At 48.0% G+C, this 13,970-nt stretch overlaps 1 protein-coding gene across 1 annotated transcript in view; it reads left to right on the forward strand.

The window, feature by feature from the left end:
* The first annotated feature begins 6,027 nt into the window (after positions 1-6,027).
* Positions 6,028-13,970, forward strand: part of LOC121697015 (plakophilin-4-like) — a 63,257-nt gene continuing 55,314 nt past the window's right edge. The window contains 4 exon segments of the mRNA XM_042078254.1: positions 6,028-6,053; positions 10,340-10,394; positions 10,678-10,737; positions 13,852-13,949. Coding sequence (XP_041934188.1) covers positions 6,028-6,053; positions 10,340-10,394; positions 10,678-10,737; positions 13,852-13,949 — 239 coding nt within the window.

A 13,970-nucleotide genomic window follows, 5' to 3' on the forward strand; every position in this document is an offset into this window, starting at 1 on the left:
GCCAAGCAGAAACTGCTGCGGTGGTGTATGATTACATGCACGCTGTATGTATCCCCCAAATCCGCACAGTTCACTGCAAATCCTCGTGCAGCCTTCATATGTTCATCTGTTTTTATAAAGGGTGTCTGATGTTGTTTGTATGTTTGCAGTACTACAGACAGTGTGTGGGTGCTAGTGTGAGTGAAAGCAAAGACTGATTACATTACATGTGCCTGCCATGCCCTGTGTGTGTGTGTGTGTGTGTGTGTGTGTGGGCGTCTGTGGCGTGGTGCTGAACAGATTGTGCACTGTGCCCCTGCAGGAGGAATGCCAGCTCCTGAGCAGAGCCCAGTGATGGAGGAGGGGCTTCTGCTGCCAATCAGAGACAGAACGGCCAATCACGGCATGGAGCCCGACAGCACCGCCACCAACATCCTGGCCTCTGTGAAAGAGCAGGTACGGCGTCGCCTCTTTCTCGCCTTGCATGTTTTCCTGTTCCATTGTTTTTGTTTTCCATGTCCTTCTGTCACTCCGGCTGCGGCCCCCTTCTGGAATGTTCTCCCCTCCATTCTGAGGACACTTATATATATCACAAACTCAAGGCTGCCATTTCATCACTAATTTGTTTTTTTCTGTTGTCTCTCTCTTTTTTTTTTTTTTTTTTTTGTGGTGTTGATTCTTTGGGGGGTTGCTCATCTCCCTCTCTTCCCTATTTCCTTTGTGTGGTTAGGGGATCAGGTTTAGATAGCTGTGGCTTTCCGTCAAAGGAAATAGTTTTGGCAGATAGGAAATGATGACTAATATCACGAGTCTGTGCTTACCATCTCACACACACACACACACACACACACACACACACACACACACTGCAATCTGAGCTCCACCATGTTTGGACAGGGCTTGGAAAAGGAGCGCGGTCTCCATGGGGACCAGCGTGAAGCCCTCTCTAACACCGCTTACTTCCTGCATGGCCACGAGCCTGACCCGGCCCCTCATTGTTGCTGACGCGACTCACCAGGAACGGGAGGAGGCAGCAATGGTTGTAATCTTCTTTCATGTTTTTTTTTTAAATAGAAGCACCTGGTGATGTCACTTCCTGCTCCTGTAGGAGTGCTCCCTGTGTGTCCTCACCTTTCAGCCAGTCACTAGTCAGTCGGTCAGGACGAGGCTTGAATGTGCGAGAGTGCCGTCTGCTTTTTGGAGGCTCGGCTGTGGGAGACCTACCACTCGGGGAGCTCTTGTTTTGGGATTGGGAAGGCTGTAAACATCCCCTCCCAGTGTGCTCACTGCTCTTTGAAGAGGGACGTCGAGGAAGGAGGGAGAGAGAACAGGGAGGGAGGGAGAGAGTGAATGAGGGGGAGGGACAAGCACTCCTGCTGGGTGTCTCACGGAGGTCAGTAGGCTCGGGAGTCGTTTTTCTTTCCGGATCTTTCCCTCGGCCGCTCGGCGGCAGCTTCCCTGTGACGGGAGTGGCGAGGAGTGGGGGACCTTCGAGGGATTCTGCTGATGTAAACATGATAGGCGCTGTTGCTGCAGCGTACGCTTACACTTACACTGTCACCGGTGGGGTGAGTTTTTGTTTTTCCATCCCTCTCTTCCCCATTCTCTCTCTCTCTCTCTTTACTTCTCTCTGTCCCTGCCTGTCCTGCTTTGCCTCATTTTTTTTCCCCTGTGACAAACTTTCTCTCTGTCTCTCTTTCGCACTCACTCACCCTGCTGCCCCCCCCCCCCCCCCATCTTCCTCCTCTGCCCCAATGCCCAAACATGGAGTCATCTGCCAACAACGCTGCAGGTCTCCGCTCGTTCGCTTGCTCTCTTTCTCTCTATCTCTCTGTCCTGCTCCCTCTTTTCCTGTGAAGCCGCCGGAGGAGTTTGTTTTTCCTGCTAATGTGAGCACTGTGTTTCCCTTTTCTTTCTTTTCTTTCTCCCTCGTTCTCCTCTGTGGCCGCGGCGTCTTGACTCCGCGCTATTAGCGGCTTTGCCTGCTTCTCTCCTCTTCTCTCCTAGTGAGCTCTGACCCGGCAGCTGTGTGATATGTGTGTGTAATGGCTTATTAGAGACTCCATTTTCGGCTTATTACCCTCATGATTTTTCACACTCTTAGTTTCAGCCTCTTTCTTCTTGCCCCCCTGTTTTTTTTTTTTTTTTTTCTCTCTCTCTCTCTCTCTCTCTCTCCACCCCCAACTCTAATACACTCTCCCTCTTTCTTTGCAGCACCTTTAAAAGATTTCAGAATTAATTTAGCCTTCACTTCTTTCCTCCGTCCCTCCCCACTCTTGTCCCTCTAATATTTATGATCTAGTTAAAGTTTCATGTGGTGTTGGTGGCGTTTTGTAGATATATAAGGTGTGTGTGTGTGTGTGTGTGTGTGTGTGTGTGTGTGTGTTGCTACGGTGCTCTTCTTCTTTGGTGGTTTCAATCGGGCTGTAATGATTTTGGAGAGCAGCCATTCAGCACAAGCCCGTCAATGGCCTTTTCTGTTCATTCAGCAATTATGCTGTGTGTATTTAAACACTTTCCTCTCTCTCTCTCTCTCTCTCTCTCTCTCTCTCTCTCTCTCTCTCTCTCTCTCTCTCTCATCCAACATCCTTGTTTTGCTCACATTAGTTTAATATATTTTAATATATTAGTTTAATTTAATATATGGTCAAGGACAACAGAGGTGTGTGTGTGTGTTAATATAGGTGTGTGATGTATATTTGCATTTGTGTGTGTGAGTGCTTTTATGGACCACTGTAGATATGAAGTCAAATATTACACTATGTCCTTATCAACTTATCACTTTTCACTGTGTGCTTTATAAATACACAGTATTATGTGTACATGTTTTGGATGGTCCCCTCAGGTTTTGTTGAGTAAAATATTGAGTTTCATGTAATGGCCGCATGATGAGGAATGGGGACAGAAGGGGGAAATGGGGATTCTCATTTCCTCTGCTGTTCCAACTGTTCATTGGATGCAAGAAATGGTATTGGTTAGTTCGATACAGGAAATTATATTCATTCATTCATTCACCCTTTATTTATTCTCGGAGGTTCATTTAGGGTAGTCCTTATTTTCAGTGAAGCGAGATTACAGTAACAATGAAATAACAAAAATATATTGTATAATAATTGTGGTAAAAACTATTAGCCTGACGTTGTCATACTCAAATTCTAGTCAGAATATGAGTCTGATACTGCTCCACTGGGACGTAATTATGGGGCGTGTTTCAACCGATACAGGGGGGGAATGCCTCTGCACTCAATTGGATAGACCTAACCAATCAGAGCAACAACATAGCTTACCGTGAGGTGTAGGAAGAAAACACACAAACCATCCTTCTTCTCCTATATCCCCTCCGTTTTTAAAAATAATTCTGTTGAACAGTGATATGCTACAAACATGTTAAACAGCTGGCAAAGGCTGTCGCAAATCCCTCGAACAGGTGGTCAATCAGAGATTTCAAACGAATGAGGGAACATGTTGCAATGCAACAGCGCTGTTTTCCCTTGATGAAAGTGAAGCCACCAGTTTTCCCACATCTCAACTTTGGCCAAAGTTTTCCGAAATAATCGTTTTCAGTGATACAAACTCATTAGATAATATGAATTTTCCATCTGGGGTCCTAAAAGCCATGTATCCTTCTAGCCACAGCGTTTTTGTTTCAAACATAAGCCTAATCTAAGCGTGCTCAGATGACGTGATGGACCAGGCGCTGTTGCTCACCTGTCCATCATCTTAAAGCCTGATTTGATTGGTCCGTCCGATTTAGGGCGAGCATACTTGCCACACAATGGAGCAATGCCAGACCGAACTTCCCGTGGGGCGGGACTAAGGCTCGGAATGGCACCCAGGCTAAAAAAACTATAGGCCTAGGCCTATAAATAAAACAAAATAAAATAAATAATAAGATAACCTACAGAACATTATAGAGGATGAAGGGAAACATTTAAATGTACTTAAAACAAGTACAATTTGACATAGGAACATGCAGTTGAGTCAGAATGAATAGTGAGAATGCTAAGAAAACAGCTGTATTGTATCAGGTTTTAGAGTACGTCTACACGAAACCAACGGGTGCATTGGTTCGTACCGCTTTCACACCTTTAACGATAGCGGTACAGAAAAAAACTTGCGTGCTGGCACACAGAGGTGAAAGCGGCTAAAAGTGCTGTGGTGCATATGCCAGACCTGTCAATGGCGCCGTGAAAGGCCGTGCAGAGGCTTTATTCACATTTAATTTGCGTAGTCAAAGCAATTTGTTAAATCAGTCGCATGAAATAAGGAGACTAGCCTACAAAATTCTATTTAACTGTTAAACTAATAAAGTTTATTTTCAAGGTATGTGACTGCTATGTGGAAATTGAAATGCTTTTATGTTTTTCATTAGGTCTGGTATAGAGCACATTAGGCTACACTGGAGAAAACATTAACATGCGTTAGTCATTTTTAGTCAGTCAGGTTGTAGTAAGTTAATGATTAAAGTTAAGATAACTGTGTGCTTCTAACTTAACCACAAAAGGCTGATACCTTGTGCACATAAATCATGACAAGGCAAAGAAAAAACATTTTAATATGACAAACAAATGGGTTGGTTTGTTCTGACAATAGTGTCAGGTTGAGTGCAGTGGCTGAGTTGAAGGGTGGGGGCTATGTCATCATAAAATTGCCGGCTCTGCCGGTTTCAAAAAATCCCACTTCAGAACCCGGTTACAAAAACTATCAGTTACAGCCTCCTAAAATGCCGGCATAGTGTACACGCAAGGCCTAACCAATAACATAAATTCACCGGTTTCCAGCGTTGTGTAGACGGCACCCGACTTTCTATTTGGCCTCCTGTGTCCAGAAACAGGCATTTTATGATGTTAATCACCGGCCTGGGCTCTCCAGAGTAGACCACAGGCTGCAAAATGCATCCCCATAATGCGGCTCTTTGGCACTTCCCAGCCCAGTGGTGTGCTCCCTCCAGCCAAATTACATCTGCATAAACACAGAGCACCTGGAGTCTGCGCCGCGTCACAGAAACAGCCCAGCACTGGAAACGCACAAACCAGCTGCTGCGTCCAGGACACAGTGGCTGCCGGGGACTGTAGTCTGTTTAGAGGCCCCTGAGTGGTTTCCACTCTGCCTTTCACTGGTTATCATAATTGGCCCTCGACTGAGAGGCCTCCATACTTCAGCTGCGTCTGGCAATATTAGACATCTTCACTCCCCATCTGAGATGTCGGAGGAAATGTAGAGCTTGAATGATGATACAACATCCACTTCCTCTAATGCCGTATGATGAGTGGGCTCACTAACAAGCTCTTCATTGATTATATTCACTTCCTCCATGCTGGGAGGCTCCTGTGGAGACAACTGCCCCTGTGGAAAGGATGCACAGAGAGGGGGAGGAGGGAGGAAGGGAGGGAGGGAGGAGGGAGGAAGGGTGTGGGGCTCTTGTCTTTCACTGCTGTTTCCTCGAACCCCCCCCACACACACACACACACACACCTTTGTCTTGCACGCTTCCTCGGATGAGTCCCCTATTTTTAGCCCTGTGTGGAGTGGACAGTAGACATAGGGGCCAGGAAAGGCACTGACTGAGTGGAGAGCACGGCTCCTGGAGCTGCCCACTGATTACTGCCAAAGGTTAACTCTCTTATCTGTCTTGTCGTGGGAGGTTTACATGGAGATCCCATAGACATCTCGGGTCATGTCCAAGTCCTGTAGTCTATACACACAGACAAGCGGCCATAAATAGTCTGCACTGACAGACTCAACAGTTGCACAGGCCAAGCACAGAATAATATTTTACCCTCTGCATCCTAAAGTCAAGAGTGTTTTTTCAGCACTTTGAATAGCGAGCTTCGCCTTGCTGCCCGGTAGCTAGGGCCCATTGTGGCTGATCTGGACAGGCTTCCCTCAGGTCAGTCCCAGCTGCAGGGGCCACCTCTGCAGCTTAAAACCGTTGGGAATTGGCTTAAAGCGCTTTTGTGCCTGGAGCAAAAGAAAGCCCATCTCCTCAGCCTTCTCCACCCACCCTCACTGTTGTCTGTTGAGGATGGCGGACATTATTCAGCCAGGATGGCGGGTGTGTGCCTGTGCCTGTGGTAAGAGGATCAGAGGGAGAGAGAGAGAGAGAGAAAGAGAGTGAGCGGGAAAATGAAAGTACTGTTGTGCTTAGCGCCTTTTCGCTCCGGGCCGGCCATGCGAAGCGTTGCCTTGGTGTTTGTCCTCTTTAATAAGGATGGAAGGAATGGAGAGGGCTTGGCCAAATGTTTGCCTCCATTTTTTTCTCTCTCCTCCTTTCTCTCGCCCCCCCCCCTCCTCCTCCTCCTCCTTCGATCTCCCTTTCACCCTCTTCCCAACCCCTGCCAGTCAAGTTTCTCACAAGACTGAACATTTTCTTCTTCTTGTTGTGACTTCAGCGAAAGCTCGCTCTAGCCTGGCGCTCGTGCTGACGCCGCCGCTGGGAGACTGGCTCTCTTATTAAAAAGCGATCCTCTTAAGGACTGTCCTCATGTCATTTCCCAACTCATTGCTCCTCCTGAAGCACGCCGCTGCAGTGTTTGTTTCTCCTCATTGGCTCTGCTGGATTCCATTACATTCAGAGAATATTAATTTCTCTCTCTGTCGCTCTGTCTTCAGCTGTAGGCAGAGTTTTGTGTTTTTGCATGTTTCTGTGTGAGTGCATGTCTACACACATGTGGTGGTTTAAGAGTGTGTGTGTGTGTGTGTGTGTGTGTGTGTGTGTGTGTGTGTGTGTGAAAGAGAGGGAGTGTGTTTGTGTGTGTGTATGTGAGAGAGGGAGAGGGGGAGAGAGTATTCTGAAGCAAGAGAGACTTCTTGGCAGCCCAAGGACCCAGCTCTTCACCAAGGCTGGTACAGGCCAGTTAAAGTGGCCAGATTTCCGTGGGTGACCTTGCTTCAGTGCTCCATTAAAAAAAGAAAACACCCTCAGCCTCCTCCTCCTCCTCCTCCTCTCTCCTCTGCACTCTGAAAACTGAGCCGAAGAATAGAACGCCTCTTTTCTCTTGAGACAGCCGAGCTCTCTGCGAAATGTTTGCTGAGCTCTGATACAATCAGGCGTCAAGTGAGTAAGAAGCTCTTCTTCTCTTCTGGGCGGTTTTAACCTGTATAGGAGTTTAACTTTCTTATTTTTATCCAACAACTGCAGCGCAGGGAGAGAATGACTGCAGTGGCCTTGCTCTGGATGCCCTCATTGTTCTTAAACCTAAACCTAAAATCCTGAGAGGATACAATCTCAAAAAAATTTCTTTGAGGGGTTTTGTGTGTGTGTGTATGTGTGTGTGTGTGTGTGAAGGGAGTTCTGTTGGAAGGGTCTGATCCATAGGCTGGCGGAAGGAGATGAGGGGAAATCTGCTCACCAGTAGACTCCATGGGTCAGAAGGATATGGCATAGCCTTTGCAGAAGACTGGCAGTGGGACAACAGAGCCTTCGCCGCTCAATCAGTGTCATTAGTGATATGCTAAGCCTCGCCATCATCATCATCACTGTCAGTGTCGGTATCCAAAGGGTTGCCACTGAAGGAGCTGTGTGCAACAGGGGTTGTGAGGAGAGTGTGTTGTCCTTGGATCACCTGTGGATGATGGAATGAGAAGGGGAGTGGAGGGAGGGAGGTAGGGAGGGCTGGAGGCTGCCTCTGTGCCCAGCTGGATGGTCCCTGCTGTGGCGGCCACCCGCTCCGGAGCCGGCTGCAGCAGCCTCCCTGAACAGCACTGCACAGCAAGGGGCTCCATTCTCTGCATTCTCATACATGCTGCCAGCCTCCTCTGAAATATTGCATAGCTTTTTTTTTCTTTGTTTTTCTTTCTTTCTCTCTCCCCTCTCTCGCGCTCTCTCTCTCTCTGTTCCCATCACTCACTCGCTCATGCATTGTCTTTCACACTATTCAGTGTAATAATAGAAGGATTTGAGGGGAAAATGGGATTTCAACCACTGCTACACGGCAACTTCTTTTTTTTTAATTTTGTGGTGACTGCTTTAGTATCGACCCCGTTGTGCAGCTGTGTGTTTGTGGGTGTTACTCTTGCGGCGCGGATCACTGTCTCTGTGTGTGTGTGTGTGTGTGTGTGTGTGTGTGTGAATGATTGTGTGGCTGCATTGTCAGGGAGCTTCTCATCTGAGCAAGGGACACAGATTGCTTTTGTGTTGGATTCTATTGAGCCAGAAAAAAGTGGCATAATCAACAGATAATGACTGCAGGTTTGCTTGTTTTTTTCTTCCCCGTACGCCATTTGAGTCTACAGAGGAGTTGGGAGGGAACGCTAGCGAGCAGCAGTGCTTCACACTGATGTGAGGGAAAACACACACACACACACACACACACACACACACACACACACACACCTGGCCTCCACCTGGTGCGTTAAATTTGCAAGAGCAGAAACTGTAGTCAAATCTTCTCTGCCTGCTACAAATCACACTCGCCCCTCTCGGTGGGGAAACGGCCACGGATGAGATGCTAAGATTAGAAGTCTGGATGTGGAGCAGACTTCACCTCACAGCCCCCCCTCCTTCTCTCTCTCTCCTTCGTCTCAGCCACTACCCATCAACTGAAGCGGGAGAATCGCCCCATCACATCACCAGATGTAGCGCCGATGGCCTCTTTTTTTAATGGCCATTTAATGATGCATACTGGATGACTTATTTCTCCTTACATCGGTCCCATGGTCCAGTTTTCACATCTCTGTGATGAAGTGGATATTCTGAGTGTGTCTGCTCGCTCTCTCTCTCTCTCTCTCTCTCTCTCTCTCTCTCTCTCTCTCTCTCTCTCTCTCTCTCTCTCTCTCTCTCTCTCTCTCTCTCTCTCTCTCTCTCTCTCTCTCTGTTGTGGGTCCCCTGTTGGCGTCTCGTGTCTCTGGTGTGTTAAATCAGTGCCAGTCTTTTGGCTGTGGACCGGACGGTGGAACAGAAGAGTTGGAATTGTGCCTGCGTTTTTTTGTTTTTTTAATGGTGGGGTTTGGACAGCCGCTCAAGAAGCCTCAAGAACAAGACGGCTAACTGTAACAGCAGAGTCGCTTCCTCGTGGCCAACTCCATGGTTTTTCCCTCTGGAGGTTTGTGTGTGTGTGTGTGCGCACGTGTGTGTGTGTGTGCGCGCGCTTCTTTCATCAAGCTTTATCTTAGCCCACCACCGAGAGGCGGTTGGTTGTGGAGGAGATTAAGAGTGAGGGGGCCTGTGGGGAGGATCTGTGGGCCTCTAAACGGTGGGAGATTAAGTGCTGGAGAGGTGCAGCGTCTGAGGGCACAACAGCTCCAGAGACTCTGGCTTCACATGAAGGAGAAGAGGAGGAGGAGGAGGAGGTAGAAGGAAGGAAAAGAAGGATGGAAAAAGAGGAAGAAGTGGAGGAGGAAGGAGGCGGGCATTGAGGTGGAGGCACAGCCCCGTCACATAACGACAAACCGATGAATGGGATAGACGTCATGAAAGAGAGAGAGGTATAAAGAGATGTCAGGGATGGGTGAATTGAGCAGGGAGGGATGGCTGTTCCATAGCTCCATTTGTGCTCATGAGCTGAGATGGGAGGATTATTCGACACACATATGCAGTGTTTCCCACATAATTTAATTCTATTTGTGGTGGTAGTTTTGCAGAATTAGCTTGAATGCAACAGTTTTTAGCAAATTAGCGTAGTGTGGTTATGATGCTAACCAGATTTAAGCACAATTTAGTACAACCTGGAAAATCATTGTGTGGTGGTCAATGTTGATATTGTGGTGGGCCGCCACAAATAAGTCAATGTATGGGAAACACTGATATGTGACCCTGCAAGGCGAAACCAGTCATCTTGCGCACAGTGCTATTTTGAGAAAATCCACGATAAACAAAGTAAGCTCTCTATCGTTCTTGGCAGATGTAAAAGTATCTTAGCGATACTTTTTGCAATACCCTCGATATACATATCGTTGGAAAGCTTAGTCAATGGTCGTTCATGTGAGCATATTAACTTAATTTAGTAAATTTTACCAAAACGACTGGTTTCGCCTTGCAGGGTCACATATACGGTTGGGTGGTGGTTGAATGTCCTGACTGAACAGCAGAGAGTTAACGGTCTAGGGTACAGGGATATTGGAGGCATTTGTCCAGATTCTGTCCTACTTCCTGCAACTCTCACAGACCTAGAGGGACTGTTGTAAGGCTGAACAGAAAAAAAGGCATCTCTTGTTTCTGTCCATGCTTGGCTGCCAGGTTGGGAACAATTATGTAATGTATGACCCATATTTACATTTGTGTGTGTGTGTGAGTGAGAGAGAGAAAGAAATCCAGTGAGAACTACAGGGCTTACTCTCTTCCACCATCATTCTCATTCTCTCTCTCCCTCCCTCTCTCTCTCTCCCTCCCTACCTCTGTCCCACCCCTCTTCGTCTCCAGTGTTTTTGAGGTGTTATCCTCCGGTCCTCCGGCCCTCCTGCTGTGGGAGCCTCCGGTGTGGAGCTGTGTGTGTTTTTTCTTGGTCAGATATTTATTTAGGTGCTCCTTCCTGTGATTGAACCCTGTGGTGTGTGTGTGTGTGTGTCTGTGTTTGTGTGTGTGTGTGTGTGTGTGTGTGTGTCTGTGTGTGTGTGTGTGTGTGTTGAAGCCCTCCCGTTGGCAGATGGGCCCATCCAGGCACGTTTGGCCAAGCTCCTCAGAGCTAAGCTGAGCCGAGTGTGGGATGCAGGGGGGTCATATGGAGGCATGTGTGGTGTGATGTGCCCTGCCTCTTCCAGGGGCATGAACAGGACAAAGAGGGCACTGGGCACATGGAGAGCAATGAGGACGTGGGCACGGTCAGTGATCCAGAAAGAGACATGGACACACACACATGTGTGTGTACATAGTGCCACAAGCGTACGTGATCACAGATGCACAGAGATGGGAAAAGGACAGGGGACGCTGGTCATTCATGGACTATAACAAACAAAGTGGACAGTGGAGGCCGAGTCCTTGACAGGAGTAGAAATGTCTATATGGACATCTGGCAACGAGGAGAAGGAGACGGCCAGCCGGGCCAGGGACAGTGTGAGGGACATTGGAGATAAAGAGCGCACACAGACATGATTGGGACAGGAACACAGAGACAAGGAACTGGACATGGCGATGTGCAGATAAGGAGAAGGACTCGGCCAGATACGGCCGCCGCAGGGAGACACAGAAGTGGCGACGGAGAAATGTTGAAGGCCGTCTCTGTTTTTTATTACCCCCAAGCTTCAACCCACCCCCCCACCCCCCTCTCTCTTTATCTCTCTGCCTATGTCTCTCGGCCAATCTGCTGCTCCTCACATCAAGAGCGAGGATGACTCACCAGTCGCTCCTTCTTCCTCTCCCAGGCCCCCCCGATTCAAGGGAAAATGTATGATGTGTGAAAGTTTAATTACTCTCTGTCCGTCTCTCGCGCCGCCTTGCTTTCGCATCTTTTGATTTTAGCCTTGTCAGAGACGGTGACAGCCTTGGCCAAAATTAGCCCAGCCGTCGCTATTCTGGGGGACTCTGATCGGTCTCTCTTTCTGTTGAAAGTCGATCACGTTGTTTGTTTTTATTCACCCTCATCAGTGAAATATGGTCGGTGTTGAAACTCCATCCTCATTGAGTCTAGTGCAGAAATGAAGTTGCACCCCCCATTACTAAGTTCAACCCTTATGCAGATGTGCCCATGATGGCTAAACTCATTCTTGTCTGAGCAAGGTGACTCTACTCCCACTCTCCCTATCTTTCCCCTCCTCTTATTCTCTCTCCCTCTCTTTCCCCTTCTCTCTCATTCTTTCTCCCTCTCTTTCCCCTCCTCTCTTATTCTCTCTCCCTCTTTCCCCTCCTCTCTCTCTCTTTCTCTCATTCTCTCTCTTTCTCCTCTCTCATTCTCTCTCTCTCTCTCTCTCTCTCCTCTCTCTCTCTCTCTCTCTCTCTCTCTCTCTCTCTCTCTCACTCACACACACACTGGAGCCCACTGATGCATGGCTCTCTTAACCCCAGCTCTTTTCACTGAGCTGCCATTACAGCGAGCGATGGCCTCTATTTACCTGCAACGCCTCATCGCCAGCTAATGAACAGATAGATTTAGCTTTTATTTCCCCCGCCCTCTCTGAACCGACGGGGACCGCCATCTGCCTGCATGCATAAGCACCAGGCCCCCTGGCTTCACTAAAGCAACACCACCATTGTGTGTTCGGTTGTTTATTATCATTATTATTATTATTATTATTATTATTATTATTTAAAGAGTGATTCTGTTCTGTGTGGCAGACAGCCCGAAGGTCTTTTCCTCCCCCTCTCTGACGAATGGGAGCAATCTAGGAGAGAAAAGCCGCTATCGATAAGATCTGCATGCACATATTTTTTGTGAGCGGCTGGCAGATATTTGCACTGCCAGGCGCAGTAGATGGTGGCGAGAGAGATAGATCCCATTCTTTCTGGGCTGAATGCATTTGGAAGAGTGCTGAGCAAACAGGATGGAATAGACTTTTTTGCTGCAGCTCCTCCATCTCTCTCTCCCTCTCTCTTTCCCATTCTTTTTCTCTCACACACACATTTACTTTTTCTACATTTTTTTCCACTTCTCTCTGTTTCTCTCACACACTTTCCCTTTTTCACGGTCCCTCCTCCTGTCACTGGGCTTTTCTAAGTTGAAGTGCTGATCGTGATTTGCTTCCGGAACCTTCCCTGCCCCAGCCAGCTCTGCTCTGGGAGCCAAGACAGAGGGAGAGGGAGAGGGGGAGAGAGAGAGAGAGAGAGAGAGAGAGAGAGAGAGAGAGAGAGAGGGGGGAGAGAGAGAGAGAAATAAAGTATTTTCATGGTAATATTTCTGGCCTGGCCCTCACTGTAGTCCTTAAGCTCTAATGTGGTCCTGCCACTTCTGCTCCACACAGAGAGAGAGAGAGAGAGAGAGAGAGGAAAAAAAGAGAGGGAATGAAGTACTTGAGAGAGGAAGGAAGAGATGGAGAGGTGAGGCAGAGTGTGCTGTCTTTTCCAGGAATATTACCTTGATGTCTGGAGGGATATTTTCTTTCCTCCAAACCTCCCGTTGCTGTAGATTGATGTTGTTGTGGCTAGCTTTTATCCCGCTGATGAAAGTGTCCCTGCAAGCAGTGGACTCTGTTTGTGTGGTTTGTCTGTCATTTTGTGTATGTGTGTGTCTGCGCTCACGTGTGTGCATATGTGAGTGAGTGAGTGAATGAGTAAGAAAGAGAGAGAGAGGAGGGAGGGAGAGAGAGAGAGAGACTTTGAAGCCCCTGTTCCTCAGTCAGTGGATTACGGTGATGACACTGATGATGAGGATGATGATAATCTCAGCGTGTTTATCTGATGGAACAGAGTCGCATAAGGGAAAGATATTGACGTCTGTAATCCAGGACGAGGAGGATGGGAAGCAATAGCGAATATTACTTTTGTGATCTGAGGAAGGTGATTGGGAGGAAAGCTTGTCATATTCGTTTTTTTTGAAAGTGGAGTACTTTGTTTGGGAGGGCGTCCATAGTAGGTAGTATGACCCGTTTCCTCCAAGTCACAGCAAGAGAGAGAGAGAGAGAGAGAGATGTCGAGGGCTGATGAGGCCTCAACTGGACCTTCATGCCATATATTTGGAACATTTGGATAACTACTGGCATGGGGGAGCACCAGCGTGGTCCAAAACAACCCTGTTTATGCCGCTTTGATTGTGGTATTTTGCTTGCATCCTGGTGACAGGCTGGCTCTGCCAAGGCAGAATTCTGTTGAACCACTTTGGCGTTAAAGTGGGCCAGAACTAACTTGGCCATATGTCTGCCACTGCTTGCCTGCCTGGCACGCAAAAAGTGTTTTGTCTGGGAAATGTAGTTCACCAGGTTTGTTGTACTACAAAAGAAAGTTATTTCGCAATCTTGGCTCATTCCTTGAATTGGTATTCTTGTCCTGACTCTGGCGGACTTGAGCTGTGGTCAGAGAGGTCAGGAGTGTGGGGTGTGGATGTGGACTCGCGCCAGCCGGCCGCTGACTCTGATGATGCCCTTATTGCCTCCAAACCTCCGGGGTGCGCCAGAGACGAGTGATA

This window comes from Alosa sapidissima, chromosome 2 (genome assembly GCF_018492685.1).
Source record: "Alosa sapidissima isolate fAloSap1 chromosome 2, fAloSap1.pri, whole genome shotgun sequence".
NCBI lineage: Eukaryota > Metazoa > Chordata > Actinopteri > Clupeiformes > Clupeidae > Alosa > Alosa sapidissima.